The sequence below is a fragment of the Micromys minutus genome (genome assembly GCF_963924665.1).
Source record: "Micromys minutus genome assembly, chromosome: 23".
Lineage (NCBI taxonomy): Eukaryota > Metazoa > Chordata > Mammalia > Rodentia > Muridae > Micromys > Micromys minutus.
Window position 1 is genome coordinate 3973609 of NC_137958.1, and position 20861 is coordinate 3994469.

A 20861-nucleotide genomic window follows, 5' to 3' on the forward strand; every position below is an offset into this window, starting at 1 on the left:
AGATTTGTTAAAACTAAGACAGAGAAAGTCTGCTAGACTGAGAGCTGTCTCGGTTCTGCTCTCTACTCTTTACAGGAGTTAACAATCATTGTTTGGATACATTTGAATACATAGATAATGAAGTGAAGGCTTGCATTGTCATTGGAAAGAACGCAAAGATCTCAGCTATCAGGGTCCGGATCCAGGATCCTCATTGTCTGGGTTTAGTTTCCTCTCAAACATCTCCTAACAAGACTCGCTCTCTCCACAAACCCCACTGACAATAATATTGAACAATACCCAAGTGATGGACTTTAATGGTACTATCTAGAGACAAAATAACATTTCCCTGGGAGGCACTTACAGGAAAGTTTTCTAACACCTTGAAAGAGAGTAAAACTGTAACTTTCTGAGGTTAAATGTAATTTTCCAAATATACTGAAAGAAACACAATCAAAATATATGATTAGATTTGCATATATTTGCATAAATCAAGCACATTTTGCTTCTTTCAAACTGGATTTGGCAATAGATGTGCTGCTGTACAAACTTCAAATTGCTATGTTGGAAGCCAGGGTAATTTTTATACCCCCCCAATAAAATAACTATAAATTATTTTCTTTTAAAATCCAGAAACCAATCTTCTTGAAACACACTGGATTTATTGAAATCTGTCTCCATTTAAATTTTCATCTGGCTCAGTAAGAATCTTCTCTGTCATTTCCAATCTAGACAGACACCCTCAAACTGTTACGGTTATGGTAGGAGCAGAGAAAGCTGCCGTACGTTCTTCCTTTGGAAATGACGTAACTTCGAGAGAATGTAGTCTGTGCTTATTCTTTCTAGTTTCTCTTGGAAATTTCTTGCTGGTTTAACAATGTCTTTCTGTTCTTTTCTGGTGACCCAGTAGATACAGGATTTAGAGAAGCACAAGTCATGGATCCACTTTCCCTTTGCTCAAGACGTCCTTCTCCAGAATGACAGTCAAGTCCGTTCCCAACTGTGGTGTCCATTTCAACCATTTTTTCCCTCAGTTCCAGGCAGACAAAGCTGGCTCTGGTGATGCCTCTATATAAGAAACATGACAGATTCATTTAATTCTTTGTCACAGAGTGGAAGCTGGCCCAGTCCAGCCTAAGTTCTAAGGAAGAAATAAATAAACACAAGATTTCTTAGCTGGCTGGTTTTATCACAAGTCCCAACTAACTGCTTTCTTTATGATCTTCTAGGTACCAAAGAGGTTGTTGTGAATGTGGATGATGACGGGGTCATTTCCTTGAACTTTGAATGTGATCAGATGACTCCCAAGTCAGAATTCGTCTGGTCCAAAGATTATGTACCCACTGAAGATTCTCCACGATTAGAAGTTGAAAGCAAAGGCAATAAGTAAGGAATTCCAATAACACATTACCTCTTTACCGCAAGAACATAACATTTGGTATTATAAAAATCTATAACCAGTTTAAGCTTTAAAATATAATCCTTCAAATGCACAGTTCTTAGAGTAGAACACATTTGGTTAAAGAAAAAAACCAACAATCAAACTATAAACTTCTCTTCTGGTTCATTCAGTGACATCAAAATGTTCGGTTGATCTTAGATGATGGAACTTGAGAAAATGAGGAAGCATGGTGAGCTAGAATATTGATCTGTTCATTAATTAACTTGTGTGTCCCAGAAAAGGTGCTACAGACCAGAGAATCAACAGGAAGCAAAGGCACAGGCATTCTACAGGGGCATGATCCCAGTTTATTCTCAGTTCTGACAAGAGGAGTATAGGGTTGGTGTAGAAACACCCAGAACTACCTGAAGCATGTTCTACCCTATAGGAGAAAAACCTAGGCTCCTCAGAAAAGGGCTCATCAGGAGACCGTCTCTTTGTAGGACGTGTATTACATATGCAGCAGAGCTTGGAGATGGGACATTCACACCCGTGTCCTCATCATCCTACAAGAAGTCAAGAAAGTCTTCTAGTGGAAATGATGTTCAGACCAAGACACCAAGAGTTAACAAGCTTTAGCTCAGTGGGGTAGGTGTGGGCAGCGGCATGACACATGTCCTACGTGATGGGACTAGCATGTATAGGGTATGAGAAATGACAGTGTGACAGACCCACAGACAATACACAGCCTTGTTTCTAGGAAACATATTTTGTTTTGAAGGACAAAACTGGCCTTTAAAGACCTCGGGGCAGATGACTTGGGCACCTATTCCTGTGATGTTACAGAAACGGATGGGATAGCATCGAGCTACTTGATAGATGAAGAAGGTGAGTTTAAACTGGTTTTCTCTGAGGCTGATGTTGCTTTCCTTTCCCAGTTCTTATCAAGTGGCATCTGCTTTAGTGGGTAAAGGCTTGTCTTCTATTTTTCTATACAGAAATGAAACGTCTGCTCGCCCTCAGCCAGGAGCACAAGTTCCCCAGTAAGTATCCTGGTACACTTGTAGATTTTAGTGGTTTGCCAGGGCTCAGCTCCTGCAGTAGGACAAGTGACAGCTTTGTTGTTAATTAAGAAAAGTTTAGGGCTGGAGAGGTGGCTCAGTGGTTAGAGCACCGACTGCTCTTCCAGAGGTCCTGAGTTCAATTCCCAGCAGCCACATGGTGGCTCACGGCCATCTGTAATGAGATCTGGTGTTCTCTTCTGGAATGCAGGCATATATATAGGCAGGACGCTGTGTATGTAAGAAAGAAAGAGAGAAAAAAAGAGGGAGGGAGGGAGGGAGAGAGAAAAGAAAAGAAAAGAAAAGAAAAGAAAGAGAAAAGTTTAAAGCCTTACCTGATAGCACAGTGCTGTAATCTTAGTTACTTAGCAGAGACAGGACAAAGGCAAGTTCAAAGCCTGGCTGGGCCACTGAGTTCAAGTTCAAGGCCACACTAGGCAACCTCAAGATCCTATTTTGATGTAAGAGTTCAAAAGACAAGAACTGGGAGTAGAGGCAGTGGGGTCCTGAGTCTGGTCTGGGCTACATGATGAAATCTGGCAAATGAAAGAAAGGAAGGAGTAAGGAGGCATTGATGGAGGGAGAGAGGAAAGAGAAAGAGAGATGAGGAAAGGCCAGAAAAGCACACAGCCCCATGGAGTACATTTTCTATGTTAGTATCTTGGCACTTCTTGGGGGTAAATGGCACAGAAAAGTGTCATTTTGAAAGTGTTTTTGTGGCTTCTGGCAGGCACAGATCCCTGATTTGATCTCAAGCATCACATAAACCCAGATGTGACGGCACACACCTGTTATCCCAGCACTATCACAAATCCAAGGTTATCCTGGGCTATACGGCAAAACAGGAAGTTAGAGGCCAGCCTGAGCTACCGGGGGCCTGTCTAAAAAGCAAGAAAATGAGAAGGGGGCCAGGAGGAAAGAGAAAGGGGAGGGAATAGAAAGAAAACCCACCCCATGCTTCATTCTGCAAAGCAGTGTGAAGATTTGAAGACATGAGTCAATACATCTTCAGTTATTTTTAACCCACATGTTTTGAGATCACACTTGTATGTTCTAAACATACTCATTTACATGTTTTCGGCAAATCTGTGATGTTGGCACATAACAGGAGACTCTAAGCTCTAAAGAAGGCGAATCTGGAGACAATACTTTATATTCTTGGAAAACAGGGTAAAGGGCCTCATTCTGCAGAAGAGCCCTTCTGAACCATTGACATGCCCTTAGACAAAGTACTTTCCATAGGAAAGATTAAACTCCACAGCTGATACCCATAAGAAGGAAAGCTTGAAATAACACCCCAGAGGTTCCACTGGCCTGCAAGGATCCCTTACTGACTGGCCAGGTTTGAGATAGCAAATCAAAAGGTGGTGAATACTCTCCCTCTTTTAAATGAAGAATCTAAAAGATTCCTCGTTGCTTGCTTATATTTCTTATGACTGGAGTTTCAGGAGCTCCCAGCCCACAGCAGTAACTTCCTCTGTGTGCTTAGTGGCCATAAAGCTGGAAAGTATTACTGCGGATGATGTAGTTAATGCTGAAAGCCATGTGGAAGGTGGAGGCCTCCCTGGACATTCTTGGCTCTGTGACCCTGTGTGAACCATTTCTGTTTCCTTGGCCTTCAGTTTCATTTTCTAGGATTGGCAGTAGTGACAGTTCTTAGGCCCCAATCAGAAGCTGTTTCTAAGGTACATGTTTACATCCTCTGCTCAAGCCTGGTCACAGTGGAAGGAAGCACTAATCTAGTTAGTAAACAATGCTCATGTATCCAGGCAACAGCCTCCCCAACAACATTTATATTTAGGTTAAAAGATGGTAGAGAGAGAAGTCAAGACAGGATGTCACTGTTAAATTCACATTGCCTGGGCCTTCCCGGGTTGATGATCATGCGGATGTGGAGACAGTATAATTAAGGGCTTTGTAACCGACTCATATTGTTGGCATCTAGACTGAGATGTTTTATCTTGCTTATGCCTAAGCATTTAATTGTCGGCGCTTAGAGAGAGGGTGAGAGCGAGCTCAAGGCTTCCTTATGACAGATCAGCTGTGACATCCGGGTTGGCACAGGGAGATCCCAGAGACACATTTTAAACTCTGAGTGTGAGTATCATACCCCAACCTAGAGAAGACAGCATGTTAAATAGGACAGTTCCAGTCTTTTCTCTTACCAACTGCAGTGATGAGATTATGAAAGGAGACCTTCAGAGACCTGCTCACAGTCAGAGCTGTCTGTTTTGTCAGTCCACCCACTTCCACTTGGTCAAGGAAGACATTGAGTTGATTTCTTGAGATTCATAAGGTCTTACATGTCTTGTTTCTAATCAAAACTCCTGTTCCTTTATCCTATAACATAGTATATTCTCCTCTGTAAAGCCATTTCAAAAATATTTTGAAACCAATAAACATATGCCTTCAATCTATAAAATCTTCCAAAATAACAGATTTTGCTAGAACCAATAAACTGCTGGAGAAGGTGATTTGGATTTGAAAAAGAGAAAAGATAAAAAAGTATAGATGTAAAAGCTGAAAATAATATGACCTGCTCTGCCATTATCAATGCTAAGCTGCAGTGTGGCAAGTTGGCTTGTTTGAGCGTAGAACACGCAGTATCATCAACATCCCAATCCAGGCTCTTTTGTGCTTGCTATCATCCTACCTACACAGATAATGGATGTGTGCACACACATAAGTGTATAATCACAACTACAAATACACTGCTAGGTGCTACTAGTTTTCAACACATTATATTTTATAATTATAGAATATCATTGAAGCAGCTGGAGGAAAAAGCATATACCAAAGTATGAAGAGCCAACGCTTATAGAGCATTTATTATATGCCAGGCCCATCCTGGGGCATTTAGTTGTAATGTGTTATTTGAATATCCACTGATCCACAAAGTGCTGTAGTGGTTTGATTTTAGAGGTTAAGAACATGAGGCCAGTGGAGCCAATAATTAAACCAGTTCCATGTAGCTGGTGAAGTCTGAGGGGCTGAGTCTTGTGCTATTCCCACAATTGTGCCACAGTCTGTCTGAATGCGCATGTCATGTTTGCTTGTCTCCTCAGTGGCAGTTCATGGTGATCTGTGTTCCTCTAGACAATGTTCTTGTAGCTTGGGGCAGAAAGAGAACACTAAAAGTGCCCAAGAAGGCCAGTCCTTTCCTTGGCATTGCTATTCCAAGTCATACTACCATACATTAGAACCTCAATGATGGCTTCCCAGACTTTTCTGGAAGATGCTTTCTATTCTCAAGACTTGTTTGTAGCAAGAATTAACCTCTAGTCTTGGGAACTGTCTTTTATCTGCTTTACTCAGCCACTTACTGGAAAACCAGTCTTGTGTATAGAAATGAAACCAGGGCAAAGAACAGCACAGAAAGGCGGGATAATCACAGGCTTAGCTCTGTGTCTCCGGGCCACTACTCTTTCTTAGCACTCAGCTTTCTCACCAGTAAATGAGGTGAGGGCCAGAGCACTTACCCCCGTTTACTGAGCACTAATGTATTCTTTTAGACCATAATCACCTGTCTGATTGCCAGGTGAGACGCACAATACCCATGTTGACAGGTGAGGAGGACCATGGGCCTAAGGAGAGGGGCAACTGTTCAAGATCATATTTCAACCTCAAAGCCTATCTGCTCTCCCCCAAATGCATCCCTCAGTACAGACTGTCCAAGATCCATTCAGTTTTGAAGCAGAACAAATCTGTAAATGATTTTATGACGTGGATGGGGAAAAACACAAAGAAAGGCATCCCTGACATTTATTTGGCTGTTAGATAGTTTTTTACTAGCAGATTTTGGAGCTATACACTCACCATCTTGGGTCACTGGAAAACTTCTGTTATTTCACCTTGAGACTGCCCTTGAATAACCTTGACTAAAACTTCAGTAGAGAGTCACAGAGGTTAACCGGAAGTGCCCCTCATCTCCCTTGTTTTGACAATTGAGACAACTATGCTTCAAAAGAGGTGAGATCTCATGTATGAGACTCAAGGCCGCTGGCCCTTAGTCTGAGGCCCTCTATAATGTCCCTTAGTCTGAGGCCCTCTATAATGTCCCTTAGTTTGAGGTCCCCTATAATGTCCCTTAGTCTGAGGCCCTCTATATGTCCCTTAGTCTGAGGTCCTCTATAATGTCCCTTAGTCTGAGGTCCCCTATAATGTGACCATCATCTCTGGATCATGTAGAACAAGGGTCTACAATTGCTATTGGTACTGACTGTCTTCTTCGCTTGTTAGAATGTCTGTTTAACTGTTGTTATTACCGAGTGTATGATGACTTACTGTGTCTATCTTTATTTTTTCTAGCTGTCCCAACTAAGTCAGAGCTGGCGGTTGAAATTTTGGAGAAAGGTCAGGTCCGGTTTTGGATGCAGGCGGAGAAGCTGTCTGGCAATGCCAAAGTCAACTACATATTTAACGAGAAGGAAATTTTTGAGGGGCCGGTAGGCTTTACATTTGTTGTTGATTTCAATTAAAATATTTATTTTTGATATTTTATTTTATTTAAAGAATTATATATGTATATATGTGTGTATATATGTATATATACATGTGTGTACATATACATGTACGTATACCTATATATATATATACGTGGCTTGTATGTATGTGTTTAGGGAAGACTCTATCGAGAGCACATCCTAGGAAAAGACCGATTTTCCCTCTCATGGCAGTTATTACCTCCCTGTAACTCACGTTTAGGGATGAGGCATTATGAGATTCCCTCCATCTACGATGGCATGTCAACTGTGAAGGTTTTGTTTAGGTAACCATATTATTGAGATTTCAAACTATTCATAATCAATTTCTATGTAAGCATCCACCCACACAATGCATCCATTCTTTTCCAGGAACAAGATGTTTAGAAATATGCTTACTTGTCTAAAAATATTAAAATTCTGATTCTTTGGGGTTGGTTTTTTATTCCATCGACGTTATTGTCTTCAAAGCAAAATCTTTTCCTTGTTGATTTCTCTGGCTTTGTCTTTTCACATTGAAGAAATACAAGATGCACATCGACCGAAACACTGGCATCATTGAGATGTTCATGGAGAAGCTACAGGATGAGGATGAAGGGACGTATACATTCCAGATTCAGGATGGAAAAGCCACCGGCCATTCTACGCTTGTTCTCATTGGAGATGGTAAGAACTCAGGACAGGCAACAGGACGCCTGGTGACTTATGTTAGTACCAACACCTCATGGCTTAAGAGAGAGCCTTTACTGCTGGGCTGGAACTCTTTATTGAATTCCTGAATCAAATTAATCCTTACTTGATACTTCCCATAGTCTTCCACTGCCTAGAAACGAGCATTGCTTTAAAGGATCACCTAAATCACCCTGACTTTGAGGCATGGACTTAGTTTCATACATTAAAAAAAAAAAAAAAAGTGTGTATTACCACGTTCTCTAACCTAGGAAGTTTCAGGGCAGCCAGAACTGAATGTCTGTCTCAGTGATAAGCCACGGCACCAACAACACGTGGTGGTTAGTCTGAGTTATTAAACTTTGGAGAGAAAAACATATGAAAGTACTGTGTGTGTGCCAAACCCGTCAATCATATGTAGTGACTAGACTGTGGAGGTCAGCTGCAATAAATGTCTGTGGAAACCACCATGGTTTAAAATGTGGTACTCACAAGCTTCTGAAGGACTGCCAGATGTCTGTTTGTAATCACCAGTATGGTTTTACCAGTTCCTGGCTTTATGACCTTGGAAAAGTTTTTGAGTCTTGGGGCTTGGGAGATGGTTTAGTTAATAAGGTGCCGGCACTGCAAACAGTAAGACCTAAGTTGGATCACCAGTTCCCACATCATGCCCAACATAGCTGCTCCTCACTTAACCCAGCCCTGGGAATAGAGACTGAAGACTCCTGGGGCTTGTTGGCAGCCCGACTAGCAGATCAGTGAGCTCTAGGTCTAGCTTAACATCCTATCTTTAGAAAGGAGAGAGATATTTGTCTTCTCGTTTTTAAGTATGAGTACATGTGTGGGTGTCTGCAGAAGTGAGCTGGAATTACAGATGGCTGCCACCTGCCCAGTATGGGTACTGAGACTTGAACTCAGGTGCTGTGAAAAAGCAACACAATCTTTTAATCACCAAGCCATCCCTTCAGTCCCCAAACCCTGTCTTAAAAATATAAGGCGAGAATTGGGTGTGGTGGCACAAATTTTTAATCCCAGCAATTGGGAAGTAAAGGCAGGCTAATATCTGAGTTCAGGGACAGTCTGATCTACACATAGGTTTCAGCACAGCCAAGCTATACAGTGAGACCCGGTCTGGAGGGGTAGGTAGAGAACAATTAGCAAAGATATCCAATGTTTACTTCAGGTCTACATACACACAGACACACACACTCACATTCACAATCACACATACATACTCAAACTCACACACATACTCTCACGCTTACATAGATACAGACACAATCACGTTCACACATGCATTCACATTCACCCCCCACATACACATATATTATACACATCCACTTACACAGAGAGACACTCACACATTCATACATTTACACACACACATACATATATATATACTCATACACTCTCAAATTCACACATACACTCACACTCTCACACACATACACACATATACACACTCACATACATATATTTACACATTGACACATATACACACATACACATGCACACACTCACACATTCACACTCACATACACACATACACACTCACACACACACAAGTCATATACTTTTCAAAGGCTATCTCTTTATAAAAATCAGAGCAGGTAATACCATCACAATCTATGATACCATAATGAGTACCCTGGGTCACTGGGTCACTGGGTCACTGGGTGGCCGGCACACTGGCTGTCATGTGGGCCTGTGCTGCTCAACTCAGTCTCACACTTCCTTGTTTGTTCAATTTCAAGTTTATAAGAAGCTACAGAAAGAAGCTGAGTTCCAGCGACAAGAATGGATCAGGAAACAAGGTAAAAATAGACACTTTTTTAAAAAATCCAAAGTTATTTCCATGGCAAATTTAAATGAGCAGCATTTTTCATGTTTGCTGCAAAAAGATTTAAAATAGCAAATATTAAACATGTAGGCATTAAAACATTTTAAAACTAAATCCCTGACTTTAAGAAATTCTGACTTCAAATATAAACCGACTCAGGGTGAAGGATGAGCTCTGACCTTGTGTTTCCACTATTAAAAGATGACGTCATTAATCTCGCAGGCCCACACTTTGCTGAGTACCTGAGCTGGGAAGTGACCGGCGAGTGCAACGTCCTGTTGAAATGCAAGGTAAGGGTTGGGTGTATTTGTAATGTTTGATTTAGGAGAAGGAAAGATAAAACCGCGTGTGGAGCAAAGATCAGCCTTCCCACCTCCCAGGAAGCCGTCATGGCCTGTCTGTGGAATGCATTGGACCCTTTGGTTGGCGAGAAACAGAGTAAAAGCACGTGAAGACATGTGAGGAAAGGTGATGCTTTCTGCAGTCACCCCCCAGCTCCAGAAGGCCATAGACCCTTCTGGCCGCAGCTTAAGGTCCCTTCCCTAAAATGACCAAATCTGAAGTGCGTGGGGTTTAGGGTGGATTTTGCTTTGTTTTGTATTTCAGAATAATTGTGCTTGCACACTGAGGCATCTGAGAGGAAACCCCAAATCCACATATAAAATTCACTTATGTTTCACATATACCTCACAGACATAGCCTGAAGGGGTTTTCTTCGAGGTTTTGAACAATTTTGCACATGAAGCCAGGTTTTGTGGTGTGCACTACTCTACCCTGGTCCCATGCTGACACCCAGAAAGCCTTAGATCAAGGAGCATGCAGTTTGGACTTTCGGATTCCAGATAGCCAACTCCTGGATCTCAGCGCGCCACACACTGATCCTGTTTTCGGCTAACTCTGAATTTCTGTTGTGTTTGGTGAAATCTCTAATTCATGAGACTTGAACAGAAGTGTGGCAGACACTAGTCAAAGAGCCTGGTGCAAGATTAGAGCACATGTGCTTAGCTGTGTGACACGTAAGCCAGGGATCTGGTTACTCATTGCATCCACGTAAGATGAACACAGCCACACACACCTCACAAGGACCCCGAGGGAGTGAACACTTAGGAGTAAAGGAGCACTTCAAACGTAGGTGATGTCAGTGTTACAAGGTCAAACACTGGACAGGGTCTCTAGCACCATGACAACCCTAGAGATTCTTCGACAGCATCATGGCAGACATGTACCCTTGTGTACGCTCTCAGGGATGCACCTTCCACTAAGATGTAAACACACTCTTAACCCAAAACAGCTAAGAGCTTAGAACACATGGGCACAGGGGGAAATTTCCTGAACAGAACACCAATGGCTTATGCACTAAGATCAAGAATCGACAAATAGGACCTCATGAGATTGCAAACCTTCTGTAAGGCAAAGGACAACAATCAGAATGGCTAAGATCAAAAACTCAGGAGACAGCAGATGCTGGTGAGGATGTGGAGAAAGAACACTCCTTCACTGTTGGTGGGATTGCAATCTGGTACAACCTGTCTGGAAATCAGTCTGGCAGTTTCTTAGAAAATTGGACATAGTACTACCTGAGGATCCAACTATACCACTCCTGGGCATATACCCAAAAGAAGCTCCAACATATAACATGGACACATGCTCCACCATGTTCCTAGCAGCCTTATTTATAATAGCCAGAAGCTGGAAAGAACCCAGATGTCCTTCAACAGAGGAATGGATACAGAAATTGTGATATATTTACACAATGGAGTACTACTCAGCTATTAAAACAATGACTTCATGAAATTCCTAGGCAAATGGATGGAACTAGAAGCTATCATCCTGAGTGAGGCAACTCAATCACAAAAGAACACTCATGGTATGCACTCACTGATAAGTGGATACTAGTCCAAAAAGCTTGGAATGCTCAAGAAACAATTCACAGAATTTATGAAGCCAGAAGGTGGATGCCTCAGTCCTTCTTAGAAAGGAGAACAAAACATTCATGGAAGGAAATAAACGAACAAAATGAAGAACAGGGATTGGAGAATAGATTATCTAGACTGCCTCATCTGGGGATTCACCCTGTCTTAGTCAGGGTTTCTATTCCTGCACAAAACATCATGACCAAGAAGCAAGTTAGGGAGGAAAGGGTTTATTCAGCTTACACTTCCATATCACTGTTCATCACCAAAGGAAGTCAGAACTGTAACCCAAGCAGGTCAGGAAGCAGGAGCTGATGCAGAGGCCATGGAGGGATGTCACTTACTGGCTTGCTTCCCCTGGCTTGCTCAGCCTGCTTTCTTATAGAATCCAGGTCTACCAGCCCAGAGATGGCCCCACCTACAATGGGCTGGACCCTCCCCCCTTGATCACTAGTTGAGAAAATGCCTTACAGCTGGATCTCATAGAGGCATTTCCTCAACTAAGGCTCCTTTCTCTGTGATAACAAAAGTTGACACAAAACCAGCCAGTATACACCCCATATGCAGCCACTAAACCCAACTACTATTGCTGATGCCAAGTAGCACTTATTGGCAGGAACCTGATATAGATGCCTCCTCAGAGGATCTGCCAGAGCCATACTGATACAGATGAGGACGCTTGCAGCTAACCATCAGACTGAACATGAGGATCCCAATGAAGGAGCTAGAGAAAGGACTGAAGGAGCTGAAAGGCTCTGCAACCCCATGGGAAAAACAAAATTATCAACCAACCAAACCCACCACAGCTCCCAGGGACTAAAACAACAACCAATGAGTTTGCACGGAGAGACCCATGGCCCCAGGTGCACATGCGGCAGAGGACAGCATTCTCTGGCCTCAATAGAGGAGAGAACTTTGGTCCATTGAAGGCTTGTTTTCCCAGTGTAGGGCAACACCAAGGCGCTGAGGTGGGAGAGGATGGTTGGGAGAGGAGCACCTTCATGGAGGCAATGGGAGGGGGAGAGGGGATGGGATTGGGGAAAGGGGATAACACTTGAAATGAAAATGCAGAGAATATGGGGGGGGGCGGAGAAGTATGGCCAAGTGTGCCTAGCTCTGATTTGAAGAAACATCTGCTCTTTTGTTACAACACTGGAGCAACTTATGTGTAAATTTAGCAATTCACTATTGTACTTTATGATCCTTGGGATCTGTGAACTGAATATTTAGACTCATGAGACTCAGGTGAGCCCCTACGTGAAAGGATAAAGAAAGGGCCCCAGCTTGCTCTTTCAAATCACCCCTGGGTACTTCTCTTCAGAGTTAACACAGACAAACGTGTCTCCTGCCACCCCTGCAAGATAGTCCGGCAGACAAGGTCCACCTAGGGCAGGAACTGGAGGCACTCTGGTTTCGAGAAACCTTAAATAGATAGGACTGCAGACATGGCTCCTGGGTCAGAGCACTGGCTGAGGCGGGTATGAGAAGCCCTGGCTTGAGTCCTAGCTCTTGGAGGCAAAGTGGATCTGTTTGAGTTTTGTGCCAGCCAAGGTTACATAGTGAGACCCTGCTCAAAAGAACAGAACAATAAGGAACGGAGCTGCTCCTCTCGAGGACCTGGGTTCAGTTCCCAGCACCCACATCGAAGCTCACAACTGTCTGTTACCCAGTTCTACTGGATCCAACTTCCTCTTCTGGGCTTTGAGAGCACCAGGCATACATGTGTGGTCAACATGCATAAATGCAGAAAAAACACTCACATATATAAACCGAATAAATCTAAGAAATAATTTAAAAGAATAATGTGCTCAGAAAGTCCAGGGCATTTCTAGTTTCTCCCAGTCTATAGGCAGCTTTTCAAGTTGGTTATCTTTACCAATGTTGCCTAGTAACTCAGTAAATTTTTGTGATTTAGCAGCTAATGGCTTTTTGCTTACTGACCTCACTATCATTAACAGTAGTGCTTTTTATGCTCACTTACTTGAACTTTTTTGGTGTGTGTGTGTGTGTGTGTGTGTGTGGTGTTTTGCAAGGCCTTGAACTCTGCCACTAAGTTACATCTTCAACCCAGCTGAAATTCTTTCAACATATGAAAATATGAATGTTTTTGTTTATAAGGAGCATATTAACTACTTTTCTGTTGCTGTGATAAAGCACCATGACCAAGACAATATATAGAAGAGAGAATTTAACTGAGCTTATGGTTTCATTAGGGTTAGAGTCCATAATGGCAGAACAAAGGCAGGAACAGCTGAGAGCTTGTAAGCATGTCAAACTTCACATTAGGAATGGCATAGGCTTTTGAAACCTCAAAGCCCACCCCAAGTGACACACCTCCTCCATCAAAGCCACACCTTCTCCATCAAGGCCACACCTCCTCCATCAAGGCCACACCTTCTCCATCAAGGCCACACCTCCTCCATCAAGGCCACACCTTCTCCATCAAGGCCACACCTCCTCCATCAAGGCCACACCCCCTCCATCAAGGCCACACCTTCTTCATCAAGGCCATACCTCCTCCATCAAGGCCACATCTTCTCCATCAAGGCCACACCTTCTTCATCAAGGCCAGACCTCCTCCATCAAGGCCACACCTCCTAATATTTTCTAAACAGTTCTACCAACTGAGGACAAAGTATTCAAATATATGAGTTTATGGAATTCATCTTCATTCAGACCACCAAAAGTAAATGCTTTTTTATTTTTGTCTTGAAATTCTCTATCCTCTAATCAGTCATTTAGTGGGTGTCTTTTGGGTTTATGCTTTCTTGATTTGTATAAAAAATTTAATTTTCAAGAACTATGTGGACATATACCTCCTTGTAAAAAAATAATTCAAATGTTTTAGAAAAAGCTCAGGATCCCTCTAAGTCTATACAATGGTTTTACCCATCTGAGATTTATATATTTGATATATGGGTTAGTATCTAAAGGCATCTTACCAAAATTGCTCAGAAGATAAGTTATTAAACCTTGTTTTCTTTATACATTTATTTGTAATCTTTCCTTATCCCTTTTATTAAATTTTTAGATATAGATTGGAGCCTGTTCATCCTGCTGAAAGGCTATTTTAATACAAAAGGAAGTTTTATTTTTATTTAAGCATTTGTGCATATTAGTATATAAGGCATCCTTTCTTTCCATGTCTACCTAAGAACTGTGGGATGGAGATGTGGTCTCACATGTTAATCACGCTGCTTTCAAATGCCTGGGCTCAAGCAATTCTCTGACTTCAGTCGGACTATTATACTGTGCCACCTTGACACACAGATCCAGTGTGGGGTTTTTGTTTGTTTGTTTGTTTGTTTTTAAGTTGGCCTGACTACTGATCTCTCTGCTCCTTTAGGACTGAGCCTGGGAACAGGACAGTTTCCGTTCCAATTGTTCCCATATATTCTGCAGCGAGCAGCTCCACTACCCAATGCAGAATTTCTGCATTTCTCATGGAAATCGAGGTTAAGACGATTGTTACCGCTAGAAGTAGAGATGCTATTGATTTGAGCTTATTGTCTGGTGTTCACCTTACTGTAACCCTTTCTCCACTGAAATGATCTCAGACTGATTTCTTTATAGCCCTGTGTCCTCTGACTCCAAATTCAGATTTTTTTCTTTAGTACTCGGATGCATAAGAACTTCTTACCTCTATAAAAATGACATTTATTTATTTACTTTGAGGAGGGTAATTATGACTCTTCTTACAGGTCGCAAATATTAAAAAAGAGACTCACATTGTTTGGTACAAAGATGAGCGGGAGATCTCAGTGGACGAGAAACATGACTTTAAGGATGGCATCTGTACCCTGCTCATCACAGAGGTGGGTGGCCTCGGTCATGTGAGCCGGCTCTGTGTCATGACCAACAGAAACCAGAGTCATCATTCATTCCATTCCCAAAGGAGTTACAACAGCTTACATCTGACTGCTACAGGAACTCACTTATAAATCCAGTGGAGATGAGACAGGTGGATTCCTGGGCTTTGTGGTCAGCTAGTGTCGCTGAATCGGAGAGCTCCAGGTCCTAGTAAGAGACTCCACCTCAAAACACAAGGTTATGGGTGGAGAGATGGCTCAGTGGTTAAGAGCACTAGTTGTTCTTCCAGAGGCCCTGGATTTGATTTCTAGCACCCACATGGTAGCTTTCAAATGTCTGTACCTCCAGTCTACAGAACCCAGTGCCCTGTTCACATTTTTATCATCCTTTCTCAACTAAAATAGTTTGGGACTGATTTCCTTACAAACCCGTGTCGCTGTCCACAGTTACTGCTGCATGCCTGTGGTGCAGAGATGGACGTGCAGTCAGAACACTCCTGTACACACAGTAAAAGAAGGTAACAAGACAGACAGACAGCCCCTGAAGAGCGATCCTAAGGCTGATCTCTGCCTCCACTCACACTCACGTGCTGTATGCACATCCATACACACCCACACGACACCCATGCATCCCACACACGTGCACATACAAACATACAGAGACACATATATAAACCGTTTAAACAGCCAAGTCTGAGCTGTGATAAACTCTCACATTCATTGTCTCCTCAGTTTTCCAAGAAAGATGCTGGATTTTATGAAGTTATCCTGAAAGATGACCGGGGAAAAGATAAGAGCAGATTAAAACTCGTGGATGAAGGTGAGTCTACCAACCGTTGGGGTCTGTCTCATGGTTCCCCAGCCACCAGAATTCTGACGGGGCTGGCCCTGGAAGCCATGCTGCTTTGTGTCCACTGATTTTGGTTTAATTGGAATTCCAGCAAAGCAAAGTACTGTTCGTTTTCAAAAACGTTTTCCCTTTTCAACTTCCTAGAAATCAAAAATATCCTTAGAGAATTTATAGCCCATGGGCCACACTAGACATCTGCTTTCAATTTAAATCACTGTTTTTGTTTCAACTCTACAGAAATGTTCTAGGATCAAAACCTTTTGTAGAAGAATGCTAAAAGCAGCCTTTGTGTTAGGGCAGTGAGAAAGATTCATGTGTGGAATCTGAGATCTTGGCCATTGTTAGCAGATCAAAGCAGCTGTTCCCATTTTTTAGAGACTTACTAAGGGCAAATATATCATGATAACACAAAGCTACTTATAACCACACCCCAAATGTCCAGTTTCCCTCCATACAGCAGGGCTGCAGTCAGCCTCAGCTGCAGTGCCTTCCGGTCCTCAAGGGAGGTGGAATGACAGTTAACAGACAATTAACTTATTATGAACCAATAACACAGCTGAGAAAACTCCTGTAACTCAAACTAAGGCTCCCTGGGACTTAAGAAGAAAGAATATTCCAAAGCTAACAGGCTTCCTGGAGGTCACTGTGGCCTTTTCTAGACTGTGCATATGATATTAATTACAAACCAATCAGGGAAAGCATAGGTCAAAATAAGCAGAAATCTTTTTAAAGTCTTATAAAAACTGAGTTATTTTACTAAAAAATACCCACTATCAGTGGGCCAACAAATTTGCCTTCTGTCCAATGGCTTTCACTAGACAGGGACTGTCTGAGAGCTAGTAGCTTGAAATGTGACCTTATATGGAATATACTTACACTAACGTTTTGGCTACGGCCCTCTATCTACAGCCTTCCAAGATTTGATGACTGAAGTGTGCAGGAAGATAGGTAAGTTACCATTTCCTTGCCACAGCCAATGCTTCAGTAAGGCCTTGCCAGGCGGAACCCACAGGTGTTTTAACTGTGTTGCTTTCTTTCTCAGCCTTATCTGCCACAGACCTGAAAATCCAGAGCACAGCAGAGGGCATCCGGCTGTACTCCTTTGTCTGTTATTACCTGGATGACTTGAAAGTTAACTGGTCCCATAAGTAAGTATATGCGAACTGACTTACCAGGTCGACATTTCCCCCACAGGCAGGTAGGAGGAATGAAAACCAAAACCCAACCCCTTTTAAGAAAGAGGCATCATATTGAAGGGCACAGGACAGAACACCGAGGTCCCTACTTTTAGCTGTTTCCCTCAACGCACGCACAGTGAAGTCCTAGTGACGGCCAGCATTATGTCTTTTGTGATGACAGTATCATCATTCATCAACATCTCTGTAACGTACCTGGGACAGCTACACACAGGTGACTGTGTGACATCCAGAGCCATGCTTTCAGTCACCTCGTGTGCTCCAAAATGAGACTGGGGTGCTGAACGACAGGAGGACTCTGGGCTTCCTATGATCTGCACTTAGAGTCATTTACCACGGAAGTCTCATTCTGGGAGGGGTACTGGCTTGTCACTGTCGGCTACAACTGTCGTAATTAGGCATCAGCATTGTATCTCGCTTGTCCACCTCCAGAAGCCTTTGGGGACCTGTGTTTGAACTGGATTGATCGGAAAGTCTATCCTAATCCCAGGGCTGCCTTCGTGGGATGATAGAGGAAACACATTAAAATTCACCTGGAATTCCACAGATATCTGAATCAACCAGACTTTCCAACCTAATCCTGACAGTATACTCAACCTCTGGGTTCCTTGAGAAAGAGACAAGAGACATGGTCTAGATAATCTGTAGGGATGCAGCCACCTCTAGTTCAGTCTAGCTTAGATGTTCATTCCAGACTATTAACAAAGTCCTGTAGCGTCCTTTGAGGACACAGACAACAATGGCTCTTTATATTATTCCTTTCCTGGGCACTAGCAGTCTACCGGGCATGGCTGCCAACCAGTTGACATGTGGGCTCTTTCATAGCCATAGCTCTGTGAAGTAGGCATTCTTCTCTTCAGGGAGAGAAAGCTCAAACTTGGAGAGCGGTGGGCACATTGCTAAATGAGCTGACAGCTGTGCCCAGTTAGTCTGGCTCCAGAGCTATGCTAGCTCGTTCTCTGTCTGTCTCTGTCTGTCTCTGTCTCTGTCTCTGTCTCTGTCTCTCTCTCTCTCTCTCTCTCTCTCTCACACACACACACACACTTCCATACTTCCATAGTGAATGGAAAGTTTCAAATGTAGGGGAAAGAGGCTGACCATTGGGTACTAAAGTATAGAAAATCACAACTACTTTTGACCGTGACAAGTTATGACACATCATATATTTTGAAAAAGATTAGTAAAGTTTACAACTTAAAGAAATTAAAGCAGACAACATGTAGTGGTGTTCACCTTTAATTCCAGTGCTTGGAAGGCAGAGGCAGACAGATCTTTTTGAGTCTGAGGCTAGCCTGGTCTACATTTAGTAAGTTCTAGGCCAGCCATGGACACATAGAAAAGAAAGAGAAGATATTTTTAACCTGATTTACTGTCTCTTTATGATATAAACATACACTGAAGATTGTCATGCATACATTATTAATGCATACATATATATATAGCAAATATAAATAAATATATATGATGAAAATTTATGATTGAATGAAAAAATGAGGCCACGATTACTCCCAGGTATGGTAGAGGAGGAATTTTATTGAAGATATGAAAGAGAAAATAACCAAAGGCATTTGAAAGTGTCCAGAGTGAATCAGGCCATGAGACAAGAGAAATAAGGGAAGAGCTAGAGAGAAACAGAAAGGAAACAGGAGCCATGAAGCCATGAGCAAACCAGGAGACCAGGGGACCAAGAGAGCAACAGCATAAGAGGGCAAGAGACCAAGGGACCACATAGCCCAGTGGCTGGATTATGTAGGTGTCAGAATCTGGGAAAAGGAAGCCTATAGACTGCAAAGTTTAGGGTACAGGGCAGGGTGAGAAGGACTAAGAGGAGCCAGGACTCTGTAACAGGTATTAGTGATGCTGAGAGAGACTGGCCAGCATCTTCTTTGATATGTTAACTAGACACATCAGTTTGCCATCCATCCTGAGTTTGAGACCTAATGATAACATAAGGCATGGTGGCACACAGTAATAATAGCAATCTTTTAGAAACCAAGGCAGAAGAATTACGAGTTCCAGGCCAATATGGGCTACATAGAGAACTTCCAGCCAACTATATATATATATATATATAGCAAGATCCAGAAACAATTTCAGAAGTCACATACTGAGGAAGGTGGGTTTCAGGTGCACACTGTAATCCCAGTACTAAGGAGACCAGAGGATTGAAAATTTTAAGACAACTCATGCTACAGAGCAAAACCCATCTCCAAACAAGTGAGCAAAACTGAAACAGCAGACCCAACGCATGTGTCAGTGTAGCTCAGTGCTAGAGCACCTCCCTGGCTCACACAGGGCTGAGTTCAGTCCCCAGCACCACAACGGAGAAAGGAAAACAAAGACAAAGTAAGCTGAACAGTTAACCAGAGCCAGGTTCCACAGAGCATTTGCTTGTGTTTACTAACATGCAGACTGGCATTTGACTGAGCTCTTGGGCATTTGACTGAGCTCTTGGGCATCTGTTGCATTCTAGAAGTAAGAAGTAGCAAAATAAAAATGCTGTGGCTTTGGCCCTTTGTTCTCTTTTTCAGAAAATGTTGCAGAAAAGTAATTAAAATTTAAAATAGACCAAATCGTAGGACATTCCTCAGTGACACCTAGGACACTATAATATATCAGTGTGAAGATGAGGGGGCAGAATTAGATCATTCATCACAGTGCACACTCGGAGCTGAGTTCTGTCTCTGGATGGAAGTGGAAAAGAACTGGATAATAGACTCTTCTCTGGCCTCCATACATTCACTGTGGCATACCACACAGGCACACACATGTGTGCACATGCACACACACATACACACATGCACACACAGTAATAATTAAATACATAAATGTAGTATTTTTAAGTTATGTCCGTTGTGGAAGAGTCATTTATTCAGGGGCTAGAGAAAGAGCTCAGTCTGACCTTCCAGGAGCCACATCAAATGGTTCGCAAGCACCTGTTAACTCCCGCTACAGAGGATCTGACATCTCTGGCTCCTGTGGGCAACTGCACTCACGTGTACATAACCCCCACCCCAACACACATGCACATAATTAAAAAGATAATTAGTTTTTAAGTGAGCACGTTGAAAACATATTTTAGAAACTTGCCGTTACCGTAGCGTGCATTCTCTACAGTGTCGGCTTCCTTTACATGAGTCTGTTGTACTTGCGTTGCCCTCGCAAAGCTCGGGGCTTGAAAAACGTACGACTGGTTTTTTGGTGTTCTTTCATTTTTTGTTTTTGTTTGTTCTGTTTTTTGTAAGTTGGAAACATTCAGGGAAGAAAAAACACACTTTTCAGTGGGCATTAGCCTTGACTTTGTTTTATCTTCATTGGCAAGTCACTTAATTCTATGAATATTATTTTTCTTATACAAAGTAAAAACAACACAGCCCATTCTGTCATAAGTACTTAACATATGGAAGGCACCATTGTGCAAGCCAGCCAGAGACTAAATAATTTAAGCAAAGCAGAGTTCTGTCTTCCTGTCTAAGAAAAAGCTTTTATTCAGGCTAAAAACTGTAGAATACAGATGTGTTTCTTTACCCTGCTTCATTCACTGGCCCTATACTGCTTCTTACAATTTCCTCACAGTCTCACAAAATCTTCATGAAGTGCCTTTTGACAGCATGAGGACACTGCTCCGTGTGCCCTGTTTTCTCTGTAAGCATGTTTTAATGTCTCATTGCAGCCGGCTCAC

General features: G+C 42.5%; 1 protein-coding gene across 1 annotated transcript in view; it reads left to right on the forward strand.

Moving 5' to 3' along the window:
• MYOM1 (myomesin 1) overlaps positions 1-20861 on the forward strand; it is a 111052-nt gene that overhangs the window by 80706 nt on the left and 9485 nt on the right. Inside the window, exons 23-33 of the mRNA XM_080936369.1 lie at positions 1209-1365; positions 2142-2248; positions 2359-2403; positions 6730-6866; positions 7424-7568; positions 9326-9385; positions 9634-9701; positions 15026-15139; positions 15866-15953; positions 16893-16931; positions 17026-17131. Of these exons, the coding sequence (XP_080792495.1) occupies positions 1209-1365; positions 2142-2248; positions 2359-2403; positions 6730-6866; positions 7424-7568; positions 9326-9385; positions 9634-9701; positions 15026-15139; positions 15866-15953; positions 16893-16931; positions 17026-17131 (1066 nt within the window). The remainder of the gene's footprint in view (positions 1-1208; positions 1366-2141; positions 2249-2358; positions 2404-6729; positions 6867-7423; positions 7569-9325; positions 9386-9633; positions 9702-15025; positions 15140-15865; positions 15954-16892; positions 16932-17025; positions 17132-20861) is intronic.